The 22410-nt window shown below is 36.4% G+C and overlaps 1 protein-coding gene across 1 annotated transcript; it reads right to left on the reverse strand.

Moving 5' to 3' along the window:
• Positions 1-1329: 1329 nt before the first annotated feature.
• LOC140244436 (uncharacterized) lies at positions 1330-22164 on the reverse strand. Its single transcript, XM_072324076.1, has 3 exons — positions 21476-22164; positions 9095-9140; positions 1330-2794 (listed from the first exon to the last, which is right to left on the reverse strand). Exons 1-3 carry the CDS (start codon positions 22162-22164, stop codon positions 2006-2008), a joined length of 1524 nt encoding a protein of 507 aa, XP_072180177.1. The 3' UTR covers positions 1330-2005.
• Positions 22165-22410: the final 246 nt, after the last annotated feature.

Genomic DNA, 22410 nt, shown 5'->3' on the forward strand with positions numbered 1-22410 from the left:
GTTGAAATAAGACAGAGTCTATCCTTGAATGCGTTTAAAAGAAATTTAAGATTACATTTATAAACCAGTATATGCTGAACTTTCATGATAGATTGTTCTCTTAAACAAATGTCATTGTGTGTATGTGTGTGTGTATATAAATTCACGTAGTAATGCCTTTAAATCAACAATATTCATGGAGAGAAAGTGGTGAAAGGTTTTTACAAAACGATATCGTTCGAACCGCTTAGAATATTGGTGATGTCATCGCCTCACCACTGTCCAATCCGTTTGTACATTCAAAAGAAAAATAATGAAAATTATACTTTTGATCAATAAGTTTGCCATTTCAACCCGGGCGTCCTCCCTTAGAAACAATTTCTGCTACATTACAACTCTGTAATCACTAAATGACTCATTCCCTTGGATTTCATTTCCAAGTAAAAACAAAAATAAAAGCGAACTGTAAGGATTGCGTCAATTGGAGAATATTGAACGGCGATGGCATCATTATGTCCTCATTTAATTTGCACTGTACTAACAATGCCTTTGAGCTTCCTTCTGTTGTCTTTATATCCTTTATGTGCAATCTTACCTAAATTTCTACCATTCTGCTTGTTAGCTTTCTCTCTATTCACCAAGGTCGACTCGAACATGAAATGACCTCGTACTTTCATTAATTCACCTGTCAAATTAATGCCCATCTTCAGGCTACAACTATTATACACGTCATATCACCAGCGAGTAGTAGCTCCATGATATGACATATGGACTGCCCAACTATACGGTATAGTGCACATGGTCATTTCTAGTTAGATGTGTGTAGTGTGTACGAGCAATGAGACTTTCATAGGTGTTTGCAGAGAGTTAGTTTGTTCTCTCAGTGTTTTCTCAGAAGAAGGATTCAAAAGAGAATGTATCTTATTTCAGTGTTGTAGAAGAATGTGTTGTGTGACTGAGTTAAAGTTTGGTGCAGTAATAAAGGGAAAATTGTTTCCCCGAGATTCCTGTTGATTTGTTTCTGTAATTTGCACATAAGCATGTGCATCATGTCATGTACCAGACTTACCAAACTCACTGCTCAGGTATCCTTCAGGAAGGAACGTACCCTACTGAGCCTTGAGTTCTCACACCCGATGAGCTTTTTCTCATATCTCATCCCTCCTCCCCCCCCCCAAAAAAAAACAAACAAACAAACAAACAAAAACACACACACACAAAAAAAAAAAACCCCACACACAACAGCATGGACTTCCAATGACCCAATATAAGTTACATTTTGACAAGCTACTTTATTTTTGGTTATCAGAATAAGCCAAAATACATTTAAAAAAAGCCAATAGCATCAGATAGCAAGATTTACAGCTTTAAAATGCTGGAGCTCCTTACCCTGAGAGGGGGGCACCACATGCTCCTTCGGTAGGTCGCTTCGCTCCCTCGGGCGCCGCAAAATCTCACGCCCAGCTGCTCTCTTTGGTATGTCTGTGTACTTTAACGCGTGGCGTAAGTATAACATGATGATTCGATCTTCAATGTGGCGCCAATGTTGCGCACTAAAAAATTAATATGATTATACAATGTTAGACTTTTGAAAGATACAAATAGACATACGTTGTACATCAAAACAAACAAAAACAAAACAATACCAAAACTTTCATAGACACATAATGTGAACAAACACTAGGCCTAAATAGAGCAAATGCAAATTAAATTCATACTCGCTCCTAGTCATTCAGGCGTCTTTGCTGTCATGCCGAATCTTATTACTTTCCCGATTAAGTAGGCCAACAGGATCATCTGTTTACACTGTGCTTCATAGTAATGTACATAATCCTTTGCATACCTTGCTATATTGAGCAAAAGATCAAAAGAAACTTGAAAGAGCACGCTTTAGCATACAAAGAGTCTGAAGTAACAATAGTGTATGGCTCAAAGAGTGCCAACGTACGGTATTGTAGAACGTATTTTTCTTCAAATGAAAGTTTGTTTGTTTGCTTGTTTTTTACAAAATCTATTCAGCAACTTCTCAGACAATTAAGCGTCCGCTGTGAAACGGATGATGAGACACGGTCTTCTTCTCGCTGGACTCCAGTTCGACGGCGTGCTGCCTCGCCTTCAGGCGGAGCGCCGCGATACTGAAGGCTCGCTGCTCGCTCCTCAACCATGCATCCTGCTTTAGTCCATGCAGCTCCGGGACCGGACTACACTTTCTCGGATTTGGTCCTCGCATGTCAAGCCCGCTGAGTCCAAGTCCACCGTGTGCTCCGCCGATTCCCGTGCTTACTAGTAGAGACTGGTCGGCATGGCGGTTCAACGCGCGGACGGCTGCAAATGGCGAGCACGGATTCATCCACGATTGGTTAACACTGAGGTGGGTTAACGCCGAAGTAGCATGCTGAGCTCTTGAAGCGACGCTCGGCCCAGTCCATAAGTCACAAAATGGCGCCTGGCAAGGAGCAGCACCATTAGACGTCGGACTGGCAAACGGCGCCAGTTTCGGTCCGAGCTGATGGTAGGTAGGTCTCGGGCAAATGCTGCCAAGCAGAGGTGCTGCAGCAGGCACTGGAGAGTACGGCGGGAGAGTTGTCGCTGTTGTTGCAGGTGTTGGTGGCGATATCAGTCCCTGGCGCTGGGCCCGGTCAATGCACGCCAGGCGACAGAGATGCGACGACACGATATGCCCGTGAGGATCCGCCATCGACAGAGAGCACGACTGTGGATCCAGTAGAGGCGGGAAAGGGGTTGGATGCAGCCGAGGCTGTAGGCCTAGCTTTTCACGCTTTCGCCACTTTGCTCGCCGATTCTGAAACCACACCTGAGAAAATCGACATACACAAGATACGACATAATGTACATTAGACGTCAATAAGACACTATTACAGTTAGATATTCTGATATAACAAAACTTATGTGCCATCAAGAACAATTTCATTGCATTATCTCAGTTATTCTACGTCATATGGTTGTGTAAATAAGATCTGATTAGGCTCTTCAACGGCGCACTATGCAGTGTATTTATGCAGTGTATTATACACGCCAGAGTGATAATGACGAAGAACTGAAGAAGAAAACGTCTTAAAAAGAAAAGGGACAGTTTTAGAATTTGCCCACACATTTTTAGAGCTACTCAGAGGGAAAGTAGGCCCGGGAAATCAAGATTGTGACATGACAAATAAACGGCATTCATGATTACGACAAAGACGTGATCATAGTTGTTGACTATTTTCTACCTTCAACATATTTCATTTTATTTATTGACAACTTTTTCATGAACAAAATTGTCCAAAGAAAAATACATCCTCAACATAATAATGAAACCAATGTAACATTATTATCTCGATATTAACATAGCGCAGGCTTATCAAAGTAAATAAGTGATGTAGATTGTATTTTCTCTTGTGGAATGCATGGTTAATGGAGTTTGCAGAGGTTGACAGGAAAACAGCACAGCTTCGAAGCTTGACAACCCTGAAAGAAATGTACATATAATCTGGTTGTATTTATCTACTTAAAAGAGGAACAGGTGCGGGGGAATGGGGAGATGGGGACAAGACAGGAGATTCTTGGTCCTTCAAAATAATACCTTTTTTTATATAGATATCTCCTTCAGTGAGTGGTTAGGCTCGAAATGTATAAACAATAATTCTCAACACACACACACACATCAAATACAGTTTGATTCACAACATAGCGACTTGATAACATATCTTTTACACTTCTTTCAAAAATAAGCGAGAAGGCTTATCGGTTTGAAGGAATTCGGGAATGAATTCCATCTTACGTCAGGTCAATGCTGTCTGAGGGCTTATATCTTTGTGGTAATAATATCTATTAGATACTGTTGCACGTAAATGTTTGATATGAATGCAAATTACTACTTTATTGAAAAGAAGTTAGAGGCTTCTGAGGGAGACAATATTGGTAAAGATATTCATACATAAAAACAACCATCTGTAAAGTACTTCTTATGTATCTTGAACATCTTTTCATGACTGAATACAGGATCCACGCGTGAAAGATATGACAATTTTGTACAAGTTCTAACCGTCTTCTTTTGTAATAAAAGAACATGATCTAGTTTCATCTTAGTACAATTCCCCCAAAATTATTTAATCTACCGTGAAACCAATGCATTGTATATCGTAAGAAAAGAATGCCATGACAATAATTATTTCAGTTTATTTGATAGTCTAATTCTTTTAGCTACTGAAGAAGACAGATTACATACGTGTTGACACCATAATGGATGCCCGTCTATTGTATTACCAAGAAATTTAACTTATTCTTTTTCATCTATTAAAGCAGATTATCAATGATAACGTTTTGTGGGGATTTCACAATCATTTCTGTGAATAGTCTGAACATATTGAATAACAAATTTTGCTTTCGTGTAAAGATATTTTATTACATACAAACCATGATGAAACATTTTTCAGTTATGGATTCATATCAGTCTTTATTCTCTTCAATTTTTGAGGGAACGCAATCTACTGGTGTCATGGGTGAATAAAAGGAACGGCAAAATGGAAGAATATGTTTAGTTAAAAATATCAAATGCAATTGCATAAAAGACAGCAGTCGTCCCAAAACAGAACCTTGTGGTACTCCTCAATGTGGGAATTGGACATTGGAGATTCTGCATTAAAAAGCAAGAACAAATGATTGCCGATTTGAAAGGCAACTTTTAATCCATAAATGATCATTATGGTATATTATGATTCATTTAAGCAAACATACCGAATTGTCGGATTCCATTGTGAACATAATCATCATATGAAAATATAAAGGCATTATTTGAGAATATGGGATTGTTGGAGAACAATCACGCAAAAAGGAAAGGTCACTGTATTCATAGGTCGGTGTGCGTCGGAAATTCTATTAAAAAACAAATAAACAAACACGTAAAAAAATACGTTAAAAAGTCCTACAGAATCTATCTCTAACTTACGTGCTAGCACACAAACACGCAAATGAAAATTGGATAATTTTGAATTTCAATACAGATGCGTTATAAAAATGAGAATGTGTAGTCATTACACGAGTCAGATTCAATTACATTCATAGCTTACACTCGTAGCAAGCTGTTCGAGACCAGGTTTACACCCTTACTGTTACAAATTATATTTTAAAATATGTAATTTCTATTCATAAATTCTGTACCTTCAGAAATATACTAGACGTTGCAATATAAAGAGAGAAAGACAGAAAGTATGCAAGAGAATTAATACGAGAGAGAAAAGAGATGATATTGATATTGGATATCAATGTAGTACCGAGATCAAAGAATGTTAAGGTTATATGAAGGTCAAACAAATCAATTAAAAGGGATGGTATAGTTTTGGTTGAGTTAAGGCTTCATGTTTCCAACTCTTTTGTGAGATAATGAGAAACCTCTAGTGAAATATGAAAAAGCATATGATATCTCAAAGAAATTCAAAGTCTACTTGATAAAATTGGCAATGAAATTCCTAAGATATCCAAAAACAAAAACAAAAACAAATATGTCCTAACAAACGATGGGACCCACCTTTTAATTGGATCACTTTGTTTTACTTTGTTTTTGGATATCTCAGCCAATTCAAAACCGATTTTTTTCATCTTAGTAATGAATTCCTCTTAAAATTGTATACTCTCTAACATTTCATATGCGATGTCTAATTATCTCTCAAGAAAGTTAAGATGTAAATTCACCACCTCAACCAAAACTATACAATCCTTTCCAATCCTCCAGGAAGCATTGTTTCATGTATTCATATAAAAAAAAATGCCAAGTTGAAGAACAAAGTGATATCACACAAACAAAATAGTAGAAATTTCATGAAATATGGGACAGATGACTTTTTTTCTTGATATACAAATTTAGATTTATTGTTACCTAACAGCGCTATTGGTCGCAACCACAAACAAATAATGTAAATTAGCTTATGTGATGATGTCATCATTTCACAAATCTCTATATTGGTTTATGCTCATATATGTAAAAAAAAGTCCAGTTCATAATTATGGTTGATATAAGTTAATACCGATCACCCCTACCTCCCCCGCCCACAGATGAAGAACAAAGGTTGCTATATAGCTAATTGCAACACGCACACACACACACATACAAATTGCGGAGGAAGCTTTTTTTTTATGTCATGTCAAAATAATTTTTATAAAGACGTACGCATAGTTAGCAATGGTCAGAGGGAGACTTGTGACGTCACGACAATACCTCATCTTATTACCTCATTTTATCATCTGCCATTTTTCTATAGTAAGTTCTATTCATTTAGTAGCTGTATTTCTACAAGTTTGTCTGTTACATGTGCCTCTTTTTTCCAATAACACAATTATTTTGAACAATTGGTTTCATAATTGTTACAAAATTGTGATATATTGTATACAGTTTTTTTTTCCTTGAACTTGTATCAATAACAAAAGTGTGTGCTATTGGAGGTAAAATTTCATGTCAATTAAAGTGAATACTTGCATATTTGTGTCTCCTACGTATAAAAGTGTGTATCACTGTTTCATGAAACCATGATGTGAAAGTTTATATTGCCATATTTCAATTTCAATTTAGGCTATTTCCGCAACTTTTATAGGTTTTCCCGCCCAATTTCATGTGATTTGCATTCGAATTCATGAATAATAATTCAAGTTCAAACAATTTTCATCGGCACTCCATACTCTCACGGTTCATTTTTATTTTTTGAGCATTCAATTTCCTTTCAGGTCATTCCTTTAAAATCTTATTTCATTCAATTTAGAGAGAGATCCATTCGCGAAGTTGAAATTCTTTTTTTTTTTTTCTAGCTGGACAGACGTTCAATAACTCTTCACAAATATCCATTTCAGATTCATTTATAGGCAAACACTTTCGCACATTGAACGTTCAAATTCAATTAACATAAATACATTCTATTCTTCTATATAATTCCTAATGCACCTTTTCATGTCAATTTGTTGTTGCATGTTGCATGTCATTTTTATTTCAAAGTTTCATTTTAAAGGTTTATTTGAATCCTATTCTACATATTTCTTTTCTAATTACTTTATTCTCAAACAGTATGGGCATAATTATATATGAATATAACACTTGGAGAATGGTCATAAGTCATCATTTTTTTTTCACATGTCAGCATTATTTTCTCAGATTGGACCCAACGCCTTGGTAGCTTTTATCGATAGACCTTTCCCATGTCCACACTACACATTGCCACAATCGAACCAGCCCTAGAACTGTGTTCTTCCAAGAGTGTCGACAGTCAAAGCTAGTCTTGATGGTTGTCAAATGCTTTAAAGGGATCGTATAGTTTTGGTTTAGAGCTAATTTCAGGTTTCTAACATTTTTAGGTGAGATAATGCGAAACTTCTTATGAAATATGAAAGAGCATGTAATTCTATGAGGAATTCAACGTTTATTTGATGAAATTTGGTTTTGAAATTGCCGAGATATCCAAAAAGAGCAATTCTAATACAGTATGGGACCCACACTTCATTACGATCGCTTTGTTTTACTTTGTTTTTGGATGTTTCAGTCATTCCAAACCCGATTTTCATCAAATAAACTTTGAATTCCTCTTAAAATGGTATGCTCTGTACTGTATAATAAGTGTTTTCTTGGTATCTCGCAAATATTTAATAGCCCAATTTTCATCTCCACCAATACTGTACTATCCCTTTAACGGTCTATATAGCTCTATCCGTATTCAAGATATAGGCTACATTAATGTACTCTCCACAAGCCGCCATTAAAGTCATGTATGAATGATAATGTATGTATGAAAAATGACTTTATACAAGATGTTGCCTCGATGACAGTTTGTCAGAGGAATAAGAAGTTCATTGTAAGGCTCAAAGGTTCCATTTCAAGGTGCATTAAATTCGTATAATTTAATCAAACAGATGAACAGCTACCATGAACATAAGCATTCACAAAAAACAATGCCCAAATGCTGTATTTCTTGCCTATTCATGAATTTGAATTCCTTAACGTTCATCAAGGTACTGGTGCGATTTTGTAATTAGTTTTGAACGCGCTTTTCACATCACGCTATCAATGTGAGAAAATTATAATTCGCATGCTTTTTAAATTAAGTTAAATGTACTAGTTAGCTTTTTGAATGATGATCTATGATCATTTAAATTCACTCGAAATTGAATGATCGCATTATTATCAAAAATTGAGTGAATCTAATGAAATTGGGCATGAAAACTTGTAATGATGTAAAGATTTTGGCAAAATAAGTTTACAATTAGTCAATGAATCATTCAGATACAGGACACATGATACAGTAAATCATTGCATTTTCTCTTTTTTGACATAGCTGACATAATTGAAACCTGTTGCAGATGCTTTGAGATGGCAGCACTTTCCACAAAACAAAACATCTAAAAACTGTGGGAGTTAACTCAAAAGAAGGGACAATGTGCAAGTGGGAGGGGGATTCCCGAATGGCCTGGTTTGATTTAACTTAAAAAGGTAATGATTAAAAGTCAATGTTGTTATGCTTAAAGTGGTAATTGATTAACAAAACGATGCCCCCCCCCCCCCTTATTGCAGTTAATTGTTGTCAATAATATACACAACATTGAAATAATATTTCAATTTTGGTTTACATGGGTTTGATTATTCACTTAAAGAACAAAATCTATCAACCATAATTACTTTTAACTTCCTTCTGAAAGATTTCAAAAAGATGTGAATTAAATTCCATACATCAGGTCCATAATACCATATGTGTATTCAAGATTTGTGAGCCAATGAAATTCTTGAATTGTTGTAATGAATATAACTGACAACACATTTTGGATGAATGAATGGTTTTGTTGTATGAAGAAAAAAAGGATTGAAAGCTATGTGTAGTTGAACATATTAAAAATTCTGTCGTTTGAAAAACATTGGTATCGTCTAGATTAAATGGTAACATACAGGATCAGTATATATGTTATAAAGGATATAAGGGAGGATCGAATTGTACAGACTCTTACAGCCTTCTTTCAAAAAGAAAACAACTGTTTAATTTGTATTTCAAAACCGGTTGTGATGAAACATCGTTCTGTTCATATGATTTGCCTCCTTTTTACGTCAACTTGAACTTTTATAGTGTGAAATTGCACATTAACTCACCTGAACTCTTGCCTCAGTCAAATCAACTCTCATAGCTAGCTCCTCCCTGTAATAGAAACATACAATCATTAGGCAATTTATAAGTTTAAAATATCATATGTAAATCTCAAGAGGAATTAAAGAGTTTGATCGCAAAAGGCGTAAGCGCCACTTTTAAACATTTTAAAGTAAGTACTTCATCAGATAGAGCCAAATAAGACCATACCAACGCTATACCTCACTTGTTGCATAAGGAGTATTCTTGAAGTTATCATCTAAAATATTCAATTGAATTTTCTTCTTGACAAGAATGGAGTCGATTCGTTTTGAGATCAAACTCTATAATTCTAAAAATTAAAAAAAAAAAGGAATACCAGGAGTTTCATGAATCCATAAATCAGCCAGTAAGATTTTGGTATTGTATAAAAGACTACAACAGAAACACTTGAGTGGTTCACAATATACAAGCATTGCTTTTTAGTGGACCTCTCAGTTCTCTTTTTCCCCCTCCAAACATAACTTAGCATTTTGCCTTTATGTATGTATATCTCTATTTGTTAATATTCGTTTCGCATATACCTATTCTAACATTCTAATGTATATGCTTATGATATAATTTCTGATTTATACTGTGTTATGTTTTGTTGGGAAGAAAAATAAGAATGAAAATAAATGAATTGAATTGAATTGAACATTAAAGGACAATCCGTTTAAAAGTTTTGAATTTTTAAAGTCTCAGTGCCGCCATAGCTGGATGCGAAGTCTACTACAGTTTGCGATGTCACATGTGTAGAACGATATTATTTTTGTGGAACTCTTTCTATGTTTTTGTACAGTTTTATACGCATGTGACATCAAACGCATACACTGTATAGTCTTCTCATCCAACAGTGACTGCACAGAAATGTTAAAAATTCATAACTTTTGAACAGATTGTCCGATTTTCTCAAACTTTCACTGATGTGTTCTACTGATATTGCTGCATTCACTCAATCCAGTGTATATGAAGGTGAACTTGTCCTTTAATAACACAGTTTAATGATGTAGGAAAATGGTATGTGACGGAATGTTCAGTAATCCTTTTTTTTTTTTTTTTGTCGGCGCCACTGAACTTCGGACGTGAGAAAACTTCAGCGTTAAAAGCGTCTCACAAGTAAGTAGAGATTTAGTCACCCCGCTAATTTACATGATCGTCATGAATCGATTTGCACGTGCTGCACGCGAATGTATTTTGATTTCGAATGGAAACGTCTTATGTTTTACTCGATACAAAAACATTATATGCGTCTCTCAACAGAAGTGTATCCAAGTAATATTAGTCCAAACAAAGATGCATGCAGTTATATTTGTATGCTATATCTTAAATCAGCACCGGTGGTGTATGTGTATGTGCGTGTGTGAGTGGGTTTTTTTTTTTTTTTTTTGCGTGAGTTATTAAAACATCGCTCGCCTATGCGCAGAGCTTTAGACCAGTTCCCGAGGAAAGACGAAATACAAGTGTATCTTTGTAGATAATATGTAATTTTTGCTTATCAGGACACAGTTTTGTGCATGGATTACATTTTCTTGTGTAAACGAATTCCTCCTCCCGAAACGCACACACACACACACACACACACACACACACTCACACATGTATGTATACATGTAATACTATGTGCAAACATTTAAATGAGTGGGTGTTAATGTGTCCTTTTGAAAACCTACGCAGCGGTCACGTCAGCCAGGTTAACAATGTTAGGCCCTGTCTCAAATAGATACTCAATATTCATTAAACTCATGAAGAGAGTACCCCGCCGCAACCACGGGGTAAACGGTTATTGGGGAATACAGTTGTTCAAGGGAAGGTAGCAGGTATATAACCCCTTTATCAGGTCTGTAACTGTCGCTGTCCGGATTGTTCTTTATTTGTTTGCTTGCTAGTTTCAAGGAGAGATATGGAGAGACAGACAGACAGACAGACAGAGAAGTTGAGAAAGAGCGCAAATAGTGTAGGTATATTCAACATACGAACCGATTATGAAATTAAAGAAACGAGAACTAGTAACCAACCAGTCATAACTCGATGTTTTTAGACATTAAAAACAGCTTTCATACAAATTTATATAGATGATGTCAATGTCTTCACCTAACTTAAGGCCCTAAATTACAAAACATTATAGTAATTAATGATAAAACGTGATGGTAATTAAAACCCTGATTGCATATATTCATCTAAGATCATCTTGATGGTAGTTGCTTTCAAATTCATATGCTGCTCTCACTTCTCGTTCAAATTATTATTATTATCGTCATTATCATCATTATTGTCAGTATTATTATTATTATTATCGTTATCATTATTATTATTATTATCATTATTATTATTATTATTATTTTGAAACAGCTCCGGCAGTGTCCAGTTATTTATTATTAAGTTATCTACGATCTACGCCCTTTTCAGATGCTGTACAAGAGCTTGAGTTTTATTGCTGATATCAATTTCATTTTGATAACAACTGTGAATAGGTTGGAAGATATGCATAAACTTCAGAGAATTCCATTTCGGTAATGGATTAAACTGAAGTAATTCTACCTGCACCCTCATATTTTAGACTTCCTAGGATGTACTAAAGAACGTTTGACCTTTTCTATTTTTAATGGATAGATAAGGCTGAAAAGTAATAATTTTTAAATGTGTGTGTGTGTGTGTGTGTGTGTGTGTGTGTGTGTGTAGGTTTTTTGTTTTGTTTGCTTTTTTCATTTTCTGTTAGTCCCGTTGCTACATAATGTATATAATACTAGACTTCATTTGCTTAGGCTGCGGGAAAAAAACAAAACAAAACTGTGTCATAGGTGACATGCATCCTGATCATATTTGGGCATGTTTTATTTCTGTTCAAAGACCAATGCAATATTCAGGGTATAGGCCTACCTTCTGAAATTGACTTCCCAAAATGTAACTTTACACGTTGCCATTCTCATGAATTTCACAGAAAAAGATACTTTATTACAACACCTGTTGGGGGCGTTTTTAAACTGAAATGTAAGGAGAACACTGTTCATTGCTGCAAAACGTATTCTCAATAGCTATAAATACATTTCTTCAAAAGGTGGCAATTACAGATGTTTCCTTTATTGTTATTCTCCGAATAAAGGAAGACCACATTCTCGGTCTGTATTATTATAAAGACCCAGTGAAAAACACGGAAACAGCCTGGGATGTGAACCAGTCATCTTCTGCTTAACCGGGGGCGGTGCCGGCACTATATCAACTGGGCTAATGGAGTCAGTTTATGACGCAATGGGAGCAGATGCCTAATGCCTCGCCTCTTTTTTTTTTTTCATTCTCGCGTGGTCTTGATTCATAATTCATTTACTTCCCCAACAAGCCATATCACACAAAAGGAGAGAATTTGTTTCAGTGGGGAGAGTATAGCAGCTATAGAATATGATGTTTCTCTTACTGTCGCCCTCCTTCAGTACTGTTGAAAAAGAGGCGCAGCGTAATTTTTAGTATACCGGCTGTTCCAACTCCATTATCATGTTATGCACGACATTTTGCTATCAGAGTGATTATAAAGATGTAAAAAAAAATAACGAATTGTCGAACTGCTCATGTTCACATTGTAATTGTTGCTTATACTTGTCTTCTGATTTGAAATGAACATTTATTTGATAACCATCTTCACAATGATTAGTACCAATGCTATAAGTCACATATAAAAGCATCAAGTGAAAATGATAGAAATGAAAGATCTTTGAGTCAATCTAACTCTCATAACTAACGTCTCATGAATGAGTATTTAGTACAAATTAAACAATTTCAATACAAATCCTTTCTTCTTTGGGCGTGTCTTCAGAGGTTCCATGATATTTGCTCCTGCTACGATTACTCCCATATCTGCACGCCAAGTCAAACATAAATTCTACCTACAAACATAACCCTAACCCTAATCCTAATCCTCACATCAAACTAAACCTAAAACCCTATCACAACCCTAACTCTATAACCCGAAGTCCTTAAATGAGGGGGAAATAAGACCGGAGCGATTTCCGCAGGAGCAAGTGTTGTGTCATCGTCTTTAGAATGATACATACATTCATTTAATTTATGTTGCGGTTTGAAATACGACAAAGTATTTATTTTGTGTGTTTTGAGTTGACTCATACGTTGACTCATTACCCACCCCATGTATGGGTCATCAGCAGACTCAAAATACGAAGATAATGTCATCAATATTTCATTGTTACTTTCATGAAGAGTAATAATGAAATGGTTCACATCTCACATATTTTGAATCCACCCTTTTTCCTTATCAAGTCACAGCCCCTTGCGATTGTATATGAAGTTTTATGTAGGGTAATAAAGGTGGCCTGTGGGTTGATATCCATATTAAAAAAGGAAAGTACGAAAGCTAAAACCATTTTCGGCTTTTTAATCTGTTTTTTCCTAACAGGTCATTAAATCCGTTTCAGTGTAACAGTAAGAGTTTGTGTATTCTGCTATCAATTTCGCAGTAAACTACTTTGAAAACAAGCTTTATAGGTGTCACGCGAGTCACAAAAAGTCGAATTTTCATGATAACATCAAAACTTAAAGGCATAATTTACCATTTGCAGATGAAACTAAAACTCAGCATTAGTGCTTTAAAATAGTTCTAAAATGTGAGTTAGGGACAGAAACAACGACTGTAAAAATTTGAATCCGTATAATCTATGTTAAGTGTTGTTAAATACACAAAATGTCAACAATAGTTACAATAAGAATGTTTCCAGACTAAACCGTCTACAGTTACGGTTTATTGAGAAAAACACTGATATCTCCTTACATTATAGGGTTTATTGCAAAAATTTTGTATGGTAGGATACACAACAGACCTACACGATATGTATCAAATGTGATATCTTGAATATTTTGAAATCACTGCTTCCAAAGGTAAACGGGACCTTTAATCATTATTCAGCAAAATAGTGTTGTATATTGATAAATGAAGGAGTGTTGCCGTTGAACTTTTGATATTTGCTTTGTAGTTCTTGAAATAATGACATTGAGCAAAGTCACGAGACTCATTACATAGGTGCTCTGAGTCGTTCGAGTCACGATCACGCAGTGCATCAGTAGCATCCAACTTATGCGAAGACTTTGCTTTTAGATGTGTAGTAGGGATATCTTATTGGATATAATTTACATTTATATGCTGTGCTTGTATATCAACAACTTTGCGTCTGAGGGTCACTTGAATAACAGAGGCGCAGCACGAGAAACTGAAGGCCATAACACTAGGCAATGTTTTTCTCTGTTTATTCGATGGAAATGAAAATAAATTTGAACTTGAACTTGAATGTTCGCATTAGAGGATTTCAGATACACTGAAGAGTCACTGTGCAATTATGAAAAGAAACTTCGACGCAGTAAAACATCACAAAAGAACGAATCCGGAACAGAAATCAACATTCAACTTACTGTCTGCCAGAAAGAAAGACTGCAAGATTGCTGGACACCCACGAGTCATACAACCCACGAGAAACCCATGATTTATACAGCTCACGAGTCACACAGCCCACATACTAAACACTAAGTTAACAAGGAACACAACGAGCTCTACATCAAGCAAAATGTACCCACGAGCTATACGGTCCACGAGCTAGACCCTTGGCCTGATTCATATGGTGTCTATCTCGCGGGCTGCATGACTCGTGGGTGTATGACACATGGATGTTCTTTCAATGCCTAGCACGTGGGCCGAATGACTCGTGGGTGTCCAGCTCGTGGGATAACCTCAATAAGTGGGGCCACTGATATGGTTCAAGATGCTCTCCCTGGAAGTCCATACAAAATGTGCCATTTTCACGAAAATATCTCAATGTGGATTAAAACACACACACACAAGTAGCAAAATGTTGGTATACCATAAACAAGAATTGAAAAAAAAAAAGAACTTCTTTCTAACAGAACTATTTATTCAAAGGTGGTGGTGGTGGAGGAGGGAGGGGAGACTTCTTGAAGCAGATTTGTAGTTGTACGACTCCTCCAGGAGAACAGAGATACTGGTACAATTACGCCTACCAGATGAGCAAGAAAAACTGTAAATTTGTAAGGGAAGCATGCACTTCTCAAACATGGACATCTCGATCGTTAAAAAAAAAAAATGTTGAGCAAGTTCAAAGAATGGCACAGGTGACATAGTTAAGATTTTCAACATGTTGCCTTTTCTTCAATTGGGAAAATTTTTCCCAAAAAACAATCCCTCAATCTAGTAAAATGTTTAGCTTTTTTTTTTTAAGATACATCCAATGCCAAAGAAAAAAAAGAAAAAAAAAAGGAGAAAGCCCAGGTTGTGATGGAATTGATAATTATCTGCAAATATATCGTTCCCCAAATGGCAGATCCCTTAGTAAACATTATAAACTTATCGCTTACAGCTGTTAAAGTGACAAACAACATGAATATTACAAAAGTTAAAAACAGTGATATCCATACTTACCCTACAAGACACAGTGAATCCTATCATTTTCCCCCGTTCGTACAGTTTTAGCCCTCAAGACAATTACTTCTACAGACCCTTCTTTCTGGAATAAGTTAGATTCTGTTCGGTTGCAATCAAGTTCTCTAAGTTCCTTTAAGCAAAATCTTAAAGCCAATTTTCTAAAATCCTACGTTTAATTATTTTGCCATGATCACTTGAAATATCTCTGCATACTCACAATGATGCCTCGCTCGGGTGACTTCATTTGTTTGATCAGTTTGTTACTTTACTTAGCATTGATACCTCAAGTTTAATCATGAACATCATACAATACCTTGTACACTTCGTAAACTTTATCATATTCTCGACATGTTACATTCTTGCGTGTTTCGTCATTTTTGACATTGACATATTGTACTAAAAGCCTATATTACATCTTTGGAACCTACATCCTACAAGCTTTACTTTTTAGTAGGTTCCTCGTATTACACGTCACTTATATGTCCTTATACATTTGTGCAATTTTGTTTCAAATTGACTGTTGTGTTAAACACTTTTCTTTTTCTGAAATAAAAAATGGATATAAAACTTGTATGAAATGTGGAATATGGAACATGAATTAAAAAAAAAGTTATTCCTATCTGCAAGAAAGGGGGAGAAGGGTTATGTCAATAATTGTAGACCATTATCTTCATCAAATAACTAGAATAAAAGGAACTAGAACTAGAATTAAAGAATAATATGTATACGTGCTGTGAAATTTTCCAAGAGTGGTGATATATTTTCTAATTTTCAATTTGGCTTTATAGCGACAATCCTGGTACTACGCGGGCGCTACTTACCTTCGTTGAGAAAGTCACAGACGCACTTGACACATTTCAAAACACTGTAGGCATTTTTGTAGACTTTCACAAGCTTATAACCGCGAAATACTTTTTGCCAAAATATCCCATTACGTCATTATTGGAAAGGCCTTACAGTGGTTTACGAGTTATCTGTCAAACAGATCCAAATATCATGCACACGTCAACGGCTGTGACTCTCAAATGAAAACAATCGAATGTGGGGTTCCACAAGGAAGCCTATACTCGGCTCATTGTTATTCATAATCTACATCAATAATTTTCTCAAGTCCTCGGACAAACTCTCATTTATATTATTTGCAGAAGACTCTAACCCTTTTTATTGCCACCCTGAGCCCAATATCTATAAAATTGATAAAAGCACTAAATGATGAATTAAAAATGCTACACAATGGATTTACGCAAAAAAGTTATCACTAAACATGACAAAGACAAAATGTATGCAAATAGCAACTCTTTCCATAGCCTTCCAGGCAACATTGTGCTTGATATACCACTCCCCTCGAAGTAGTTTCTTCTATTAGATTTTTAGGCGTTAGTGTTGGCAATAAGCCTTCACGGAATTGTCATATTAATGGTATTCGTAAAATTATTTCGCGAAATATGGGCGTAAATAATAGATTAAATTATTGTCTTCCCTCATCTGCATTGATGATAAATACCCAAGTTTAATATTACCACATATTTGAATTATGGAATTTTAGTTTGGGGTAATACTTATCAGACATTATTAGATAAACTCCTTTTACTGAAAAAAAAAAGACACTCAGAATTGTTTTTAACCTCCATCCCCAATCATGTATTGACGGGGTTTTTTTATCATAAAATTATAAAAACAAAAGATTTGTATGTATTTCAGCGTGGTCACTTTATGTTTAGTTATAAAGGTAATCGACTTCCTAAAGTATTTCGTGATTAATTTTATTCCATCGAAATAGCCACATGCATCGTTACCCCACGCAACAATCAAACAAAGTGTCATCTCCCCTTGTTGAGAAGAGTGCATTCTCAAAATACATTGGTTTATACTGGGCCAAAACTTTGGAATAATTTAGATGATAGTTTAAAAGAACTTTATATTTGAATATAAATGTAGAAAACATTAATTGCTTTCGAGATACAACATTGGATAATCTAATCAATTATGTGATAGCATTCGTGTTTTCACCTGTCCTACACAATGAGAGGCGTGTTCTATCATACAGACCTTTCTTTATTTTTGTTATTTCTATATTCCTCTGCTCTTTTTACTTTCTTCTGTCCTCTTTTTTCTTATTCTTTGTTGTTTTGTGATGTCATTTTGCTCTCTTCCTTGTATGAAGTCCTGTTGTTTGTGTTATAAGTGAAAGTGTTTATATCATACGAGTGTGTGTGCGTATATCTATGTATGTATTTGACCGAAAGATCGGTCTGTATCTGGTCGTCAGGGAAGTTCCGCGGAGACTGCGTCTGGCTTCACGGATCCCCTCCGGAGGAGAGTGATAACGTAAATAATAATAATAATAATAATAATGAATAAATAAATAATTAAATGACTCCTCCGAACAGACGGATCTTTCTGTCTATGTATGTATGTACTCTTGTGTTTGTCTTTTCCGGGTACACACGGCTCAATTCCTGGCGTCTAGATAATAATACTGTTATCATTGTCTTAATTGGTATTTCATTGTATCTTCAAATTGTTACTGTTTATAATAATGATGTTTTTGTTACTTGCTGTACATGAATTGATTTTGGGTGGTATTCAGTACATGTCACGTGTAAAGTGATCCACACTGATTTTAACAAGATTAGCTTTTCAATGGACCACTTTTTCCATTGTCATATTTACTTTTTTTGGCATGCACCTTCCAAGGTGTACATTGCTATCTTTAGTTATTTTACGAAATTGTATATATTGTTTATCATATGTAACTTTATGGTCCTCATATTCTGCATTCTTATAAAATGATAAAACAATAATTGTGTAATTTATGCTTGGTATTTTGTTTCAATATTTGTCGGATAGATGGAAATAAATGCCAGACTGAACTGATCTGAACTGAATTGAACTGACTTTGTTCTCCTTGTATTTTGATTTGATTTATTTTCGCATTCAATCAAATACAAATTGAATACAAATTTCAAAAGCGCCAGAACAAAGAATAACAAGTACAGTGATTTAAAATGATATGACATTACGCAAATAGATAAACATAAGCAATTGCACTGAGCAGTACGCATATACAGAAACGAGTAATAAGATGTGTAGTGTTTTTCAGTAAATAACAGAGACTATGCAGATCACCATTGTGGGCGATTAAGCTTGAAATGGATAGGACCTCATTAAAAGACTATCTCTTAATATTACGAGAACCCAGACACCTGAAGTTGCCAATGTCCATCTAGGTATTTCATGATGAATGAAAGTGCACTTTCTGGCTACGTTATCATGATATTAGTACAATAAGACAGTACAATTATTGGTGCAGAAGAATTAGTATCAGGCCATACTAGCTCCACCTGTCGAACCGTGAATGGTGAATGATAATAATATATGACTTGTCAGGAAAGGATCCTCATAATGTCAGGATTTCAACATGGCACAAATATTGCTCGAGTTGATGAAAGTGGTAGGTCATAAAAGTATTCTTAAACGAATGAAACTCGTAAAACTGGCAGGTATAAGTTGATTTTATGCATCTCATCAAACGCAAGCGTTGTGAACAAGAGGACAGTTAATATACCCAGACAGTCTATCACGGATGCAGTTCTGTTAAACAAGGAAATACCAACTTAGCCGTTTCCGTTCATATACAGCAATGATCTGTGGCTCCAAAAACAAGTGGTAGTCAAGCACGTGTATGATTGTAGATACCATATGTCACGCGGGTTCACTTTTTGTTTAGAGAGTTACTGAAAGGTTGGTAGGTAACTGCCAGTGTGACTTACTATTAATATACCCGTAGGGTATGGCATAAAGATTGTACAGCAATTAGCATCCTTCAGATCCGAATCACAGATTTAAAGAAAAAGCAACCTGATTAAGAAATGCGAAAACCCAAATAAGTAGCCTTTTGAATGTTTACACAAGAGAGGCTGTTATCTTAATCCTATTAAGAATTGACCACCATGCAGAAAAGGGATTACTAACAGAAAGGGATTAGATCTCCTTTTTTGGTTGCTCATAATATTTATACGACGGATTAACTGTGCAGATAAAAAGATTGGCTGGTAAGACAAAGCGGTCACACTAGTAAAATACTGGGGTTTGTCTTAGACGGAGTGAATCGAAAAAAAAAAAATACTGTACAAGAATGTCAAGAACCAAAAGTCGTGAGGTATATGACAGTGACTTTCATTATGTAAAATAGGGTATGTTGTCTCAGGATTGTGCCATAGCATGGTGAACCAAGGAGAGTCAGATTTTAGTGAAAATGGAATCGTTGTCATACATTCAAGTTAATGATCCTGAAACGAAATGCCATGCTGTAGGTGACATACCACGTTACAAAGAAGTAGTTCGCTCTATGATGTCGTATATACCAAAGTCATCAGAGTGAAATAAACATTAAGAGGGAGTGCAAAAACATTACGTTGTGGACTGGCTGATAGCACTTCATTGCATATTATGTCTGCTGTGAATATTCCTAAACCACCATGAATTTAAGATAATCATAACAAAAATATGGCCCCGCGGTCTCAAATCTCAGTACATTTTATTCCATTTCCGTCAAATACCCTTCAGCACTGCACGCATCACAACCATCGACACATCTTAAGTTACACTATTGATTTTCCCTCTCATATTTTGCTTGCTTGTCTCAGTGACCGAAATGATAAATATCAAAATTCAATAAACTATCATAACAATCCTCGTTTATCAAAATGATGATACCATCACTATCATCATTAAGGAAATACAATCGTAGATACTCTTGTTTTCATTCTAGAATTAGTGAACACAAATTTTGTGCTTATTATTTTTTGATCATAACCTCAACTGACGTAAAACTCGCAATTTATTTTCTTAGCAATTCTTTAGAATAGCAACCATACACGAAATATTTTCACTCTTCAAATGTTCCATCAATATTTTGTTTATTTCAAACGTCAGGTGTAAAGTATCATGTCCATACCCATGCAGGTCCATACGAGCATATGCTGAAATTCTTGTCAAATTTCTTGCATTCGTTACTTGGCCTGGGCCTAGTATTAAACAATCTTTCGTCATTACCTGCACTTCACAACGTCACTATCATTAAGGTTGAATATAAAGTAAATCCAGTCACAGCCTTATTTTTGGTCGGCAATGGCTTCATTAGAGTTTAGACACTTTGTTATAATCCACCTTGAATTAACCTTGCAGTACAGTAGGCCTATCACTGATCGCAGGCGAAACTTTCCTGCAAACGCCATACTTACAAACGAACATGTAGGCTGATTTTTCCATTTCCCGTTCTGTTTTGTTTAAACTGCATGCATATCGATCATTGAGCATTCTTAACCACGGAGAAAATTGAAGGTGTGAAAATACCACCGCCACTATGGACATCATAATATGCAAAGCTTCTCTTTTTTTCGCGATTCATTAAACGAATCACGCGAGAAAAAGCATTGTTCAACCATGGACCTACAACACATACCTCCATGCTTAACAACGCCGTTAAACAACTTAAAACTGTGAGAACAAAGCAAATGGAAGAATTTTAGGGCTAACGTTCAGGACAGTCTTCCTTTTTACACTGATGTGCCGCCTGCAATTTTGCAAGGAAGTACCGGATTGAACAATGTGAAAAGTTATATAATGAAAATGCACCCCTCGAATCAGCGAAATATAATTTTAAATCAAGCGTAAATCTGATGAGCATTACTTATTCGCCCTTACTTATGGATAGTGAAAGATTAGGGGATATATCATGAAGAAATTTTTTATTTCTGTGGTAATTTCTAACTTTCATGCGGTTTATAATTGGTCTAGACTGAATCGTATTCCGTTTTAAAACAAAATTGGCGTATAGAGAAGCACGACATGCAAAAAGGGCTTTGGTAGGGACCTAATTCGAGGGGGGGAAAATATAGTATAAGACACAGGATTTTTCAAAACTCACCTTGTGAACACGTCCGGGTAGTGCGTCTTACAGAAGGCTCTCTCGAGCTGTTCGAGCTGGAAGCTCGAAAACGTCGTTCGATATCGTCTCTGTTTACGCTTGTTCGGCTGATCTGCTGTGTCCAGAGCATGTTCAGTTTCACCGACGTCATTGTCCTCCTCGTCCTCCTCTTCATCATCCTCCTCGTCATCCTCAACATCGACGATGTCGAAATTGGTGGTGATGCGTTCGATGTTCGCCTCATCCCCCTGGTCGCTTGTTGTTAAGCACCCGAGAGGTTTGTCTCCTGGCCTTTTTTCTCGCTCAGCCAGAGCAGACGACACCGGGATCGCTTCACCGTCTCCTTGTTGCACTCCGGTCTCCACCCAGCTATCGATATCTTCCCCCACCGGGCGCCATATTCGAACCTTGGCGCGAGAAGGTAGGGTGGTCGTTGCGCGATCGCCAGATCTCGTTCGCATTCGCTTCGGGAGAGGCAGACTCTCTTCGCATACGGCCACGTCACTGCATCTACCCCTGATCGGCGCTGCAGAGTTTCCCGGCTCCTTTGACAGTTCAGATGGTCCAATCGAACTTCCTCGAGTGCCCATACTACCAGGTCCCGGGTCCCTCAGGATAGACGGACCTGGTGATGACCTCGGATGTAAGGTCGAGACGGAAGGGTCTGACCGTTTCTCACAAGCAGCCATCTTTTAGCAGTGGACGAGGTTCCTGCGTCGCCCAGACGTTCCAAGCTAGTCGAAACTGGGATTGACCAAGAAAGCGATGCGGTGACGGTAACCTGACTTGATAAATTTGCCTTATGAGCTCCTCAAATAAGTCACCGCTCTGAAGATATCCTCCTCCGCTCGAGTTTTTTTGATTGACGCGGTGGCGCGGCGTTGACTCCACCCCCGCCCTCACAAACACCTTGATCGGTGTCAAAAGTTTCGATT

The sequence above is a fragment of the Diadema setosum genome, chromosome 21, assembly GCF_964275005.1.
Source record: "Diadema setosum chromosome 21, eeDiaSeto1, whole genome shotgun sequence".
NCBI classification, from domain to species: Eukaryota; Metazoa; Echinodermata; class Echinoidea; order Diadematoida; family Diadematidae; genus Diadema; species Diadema setosum.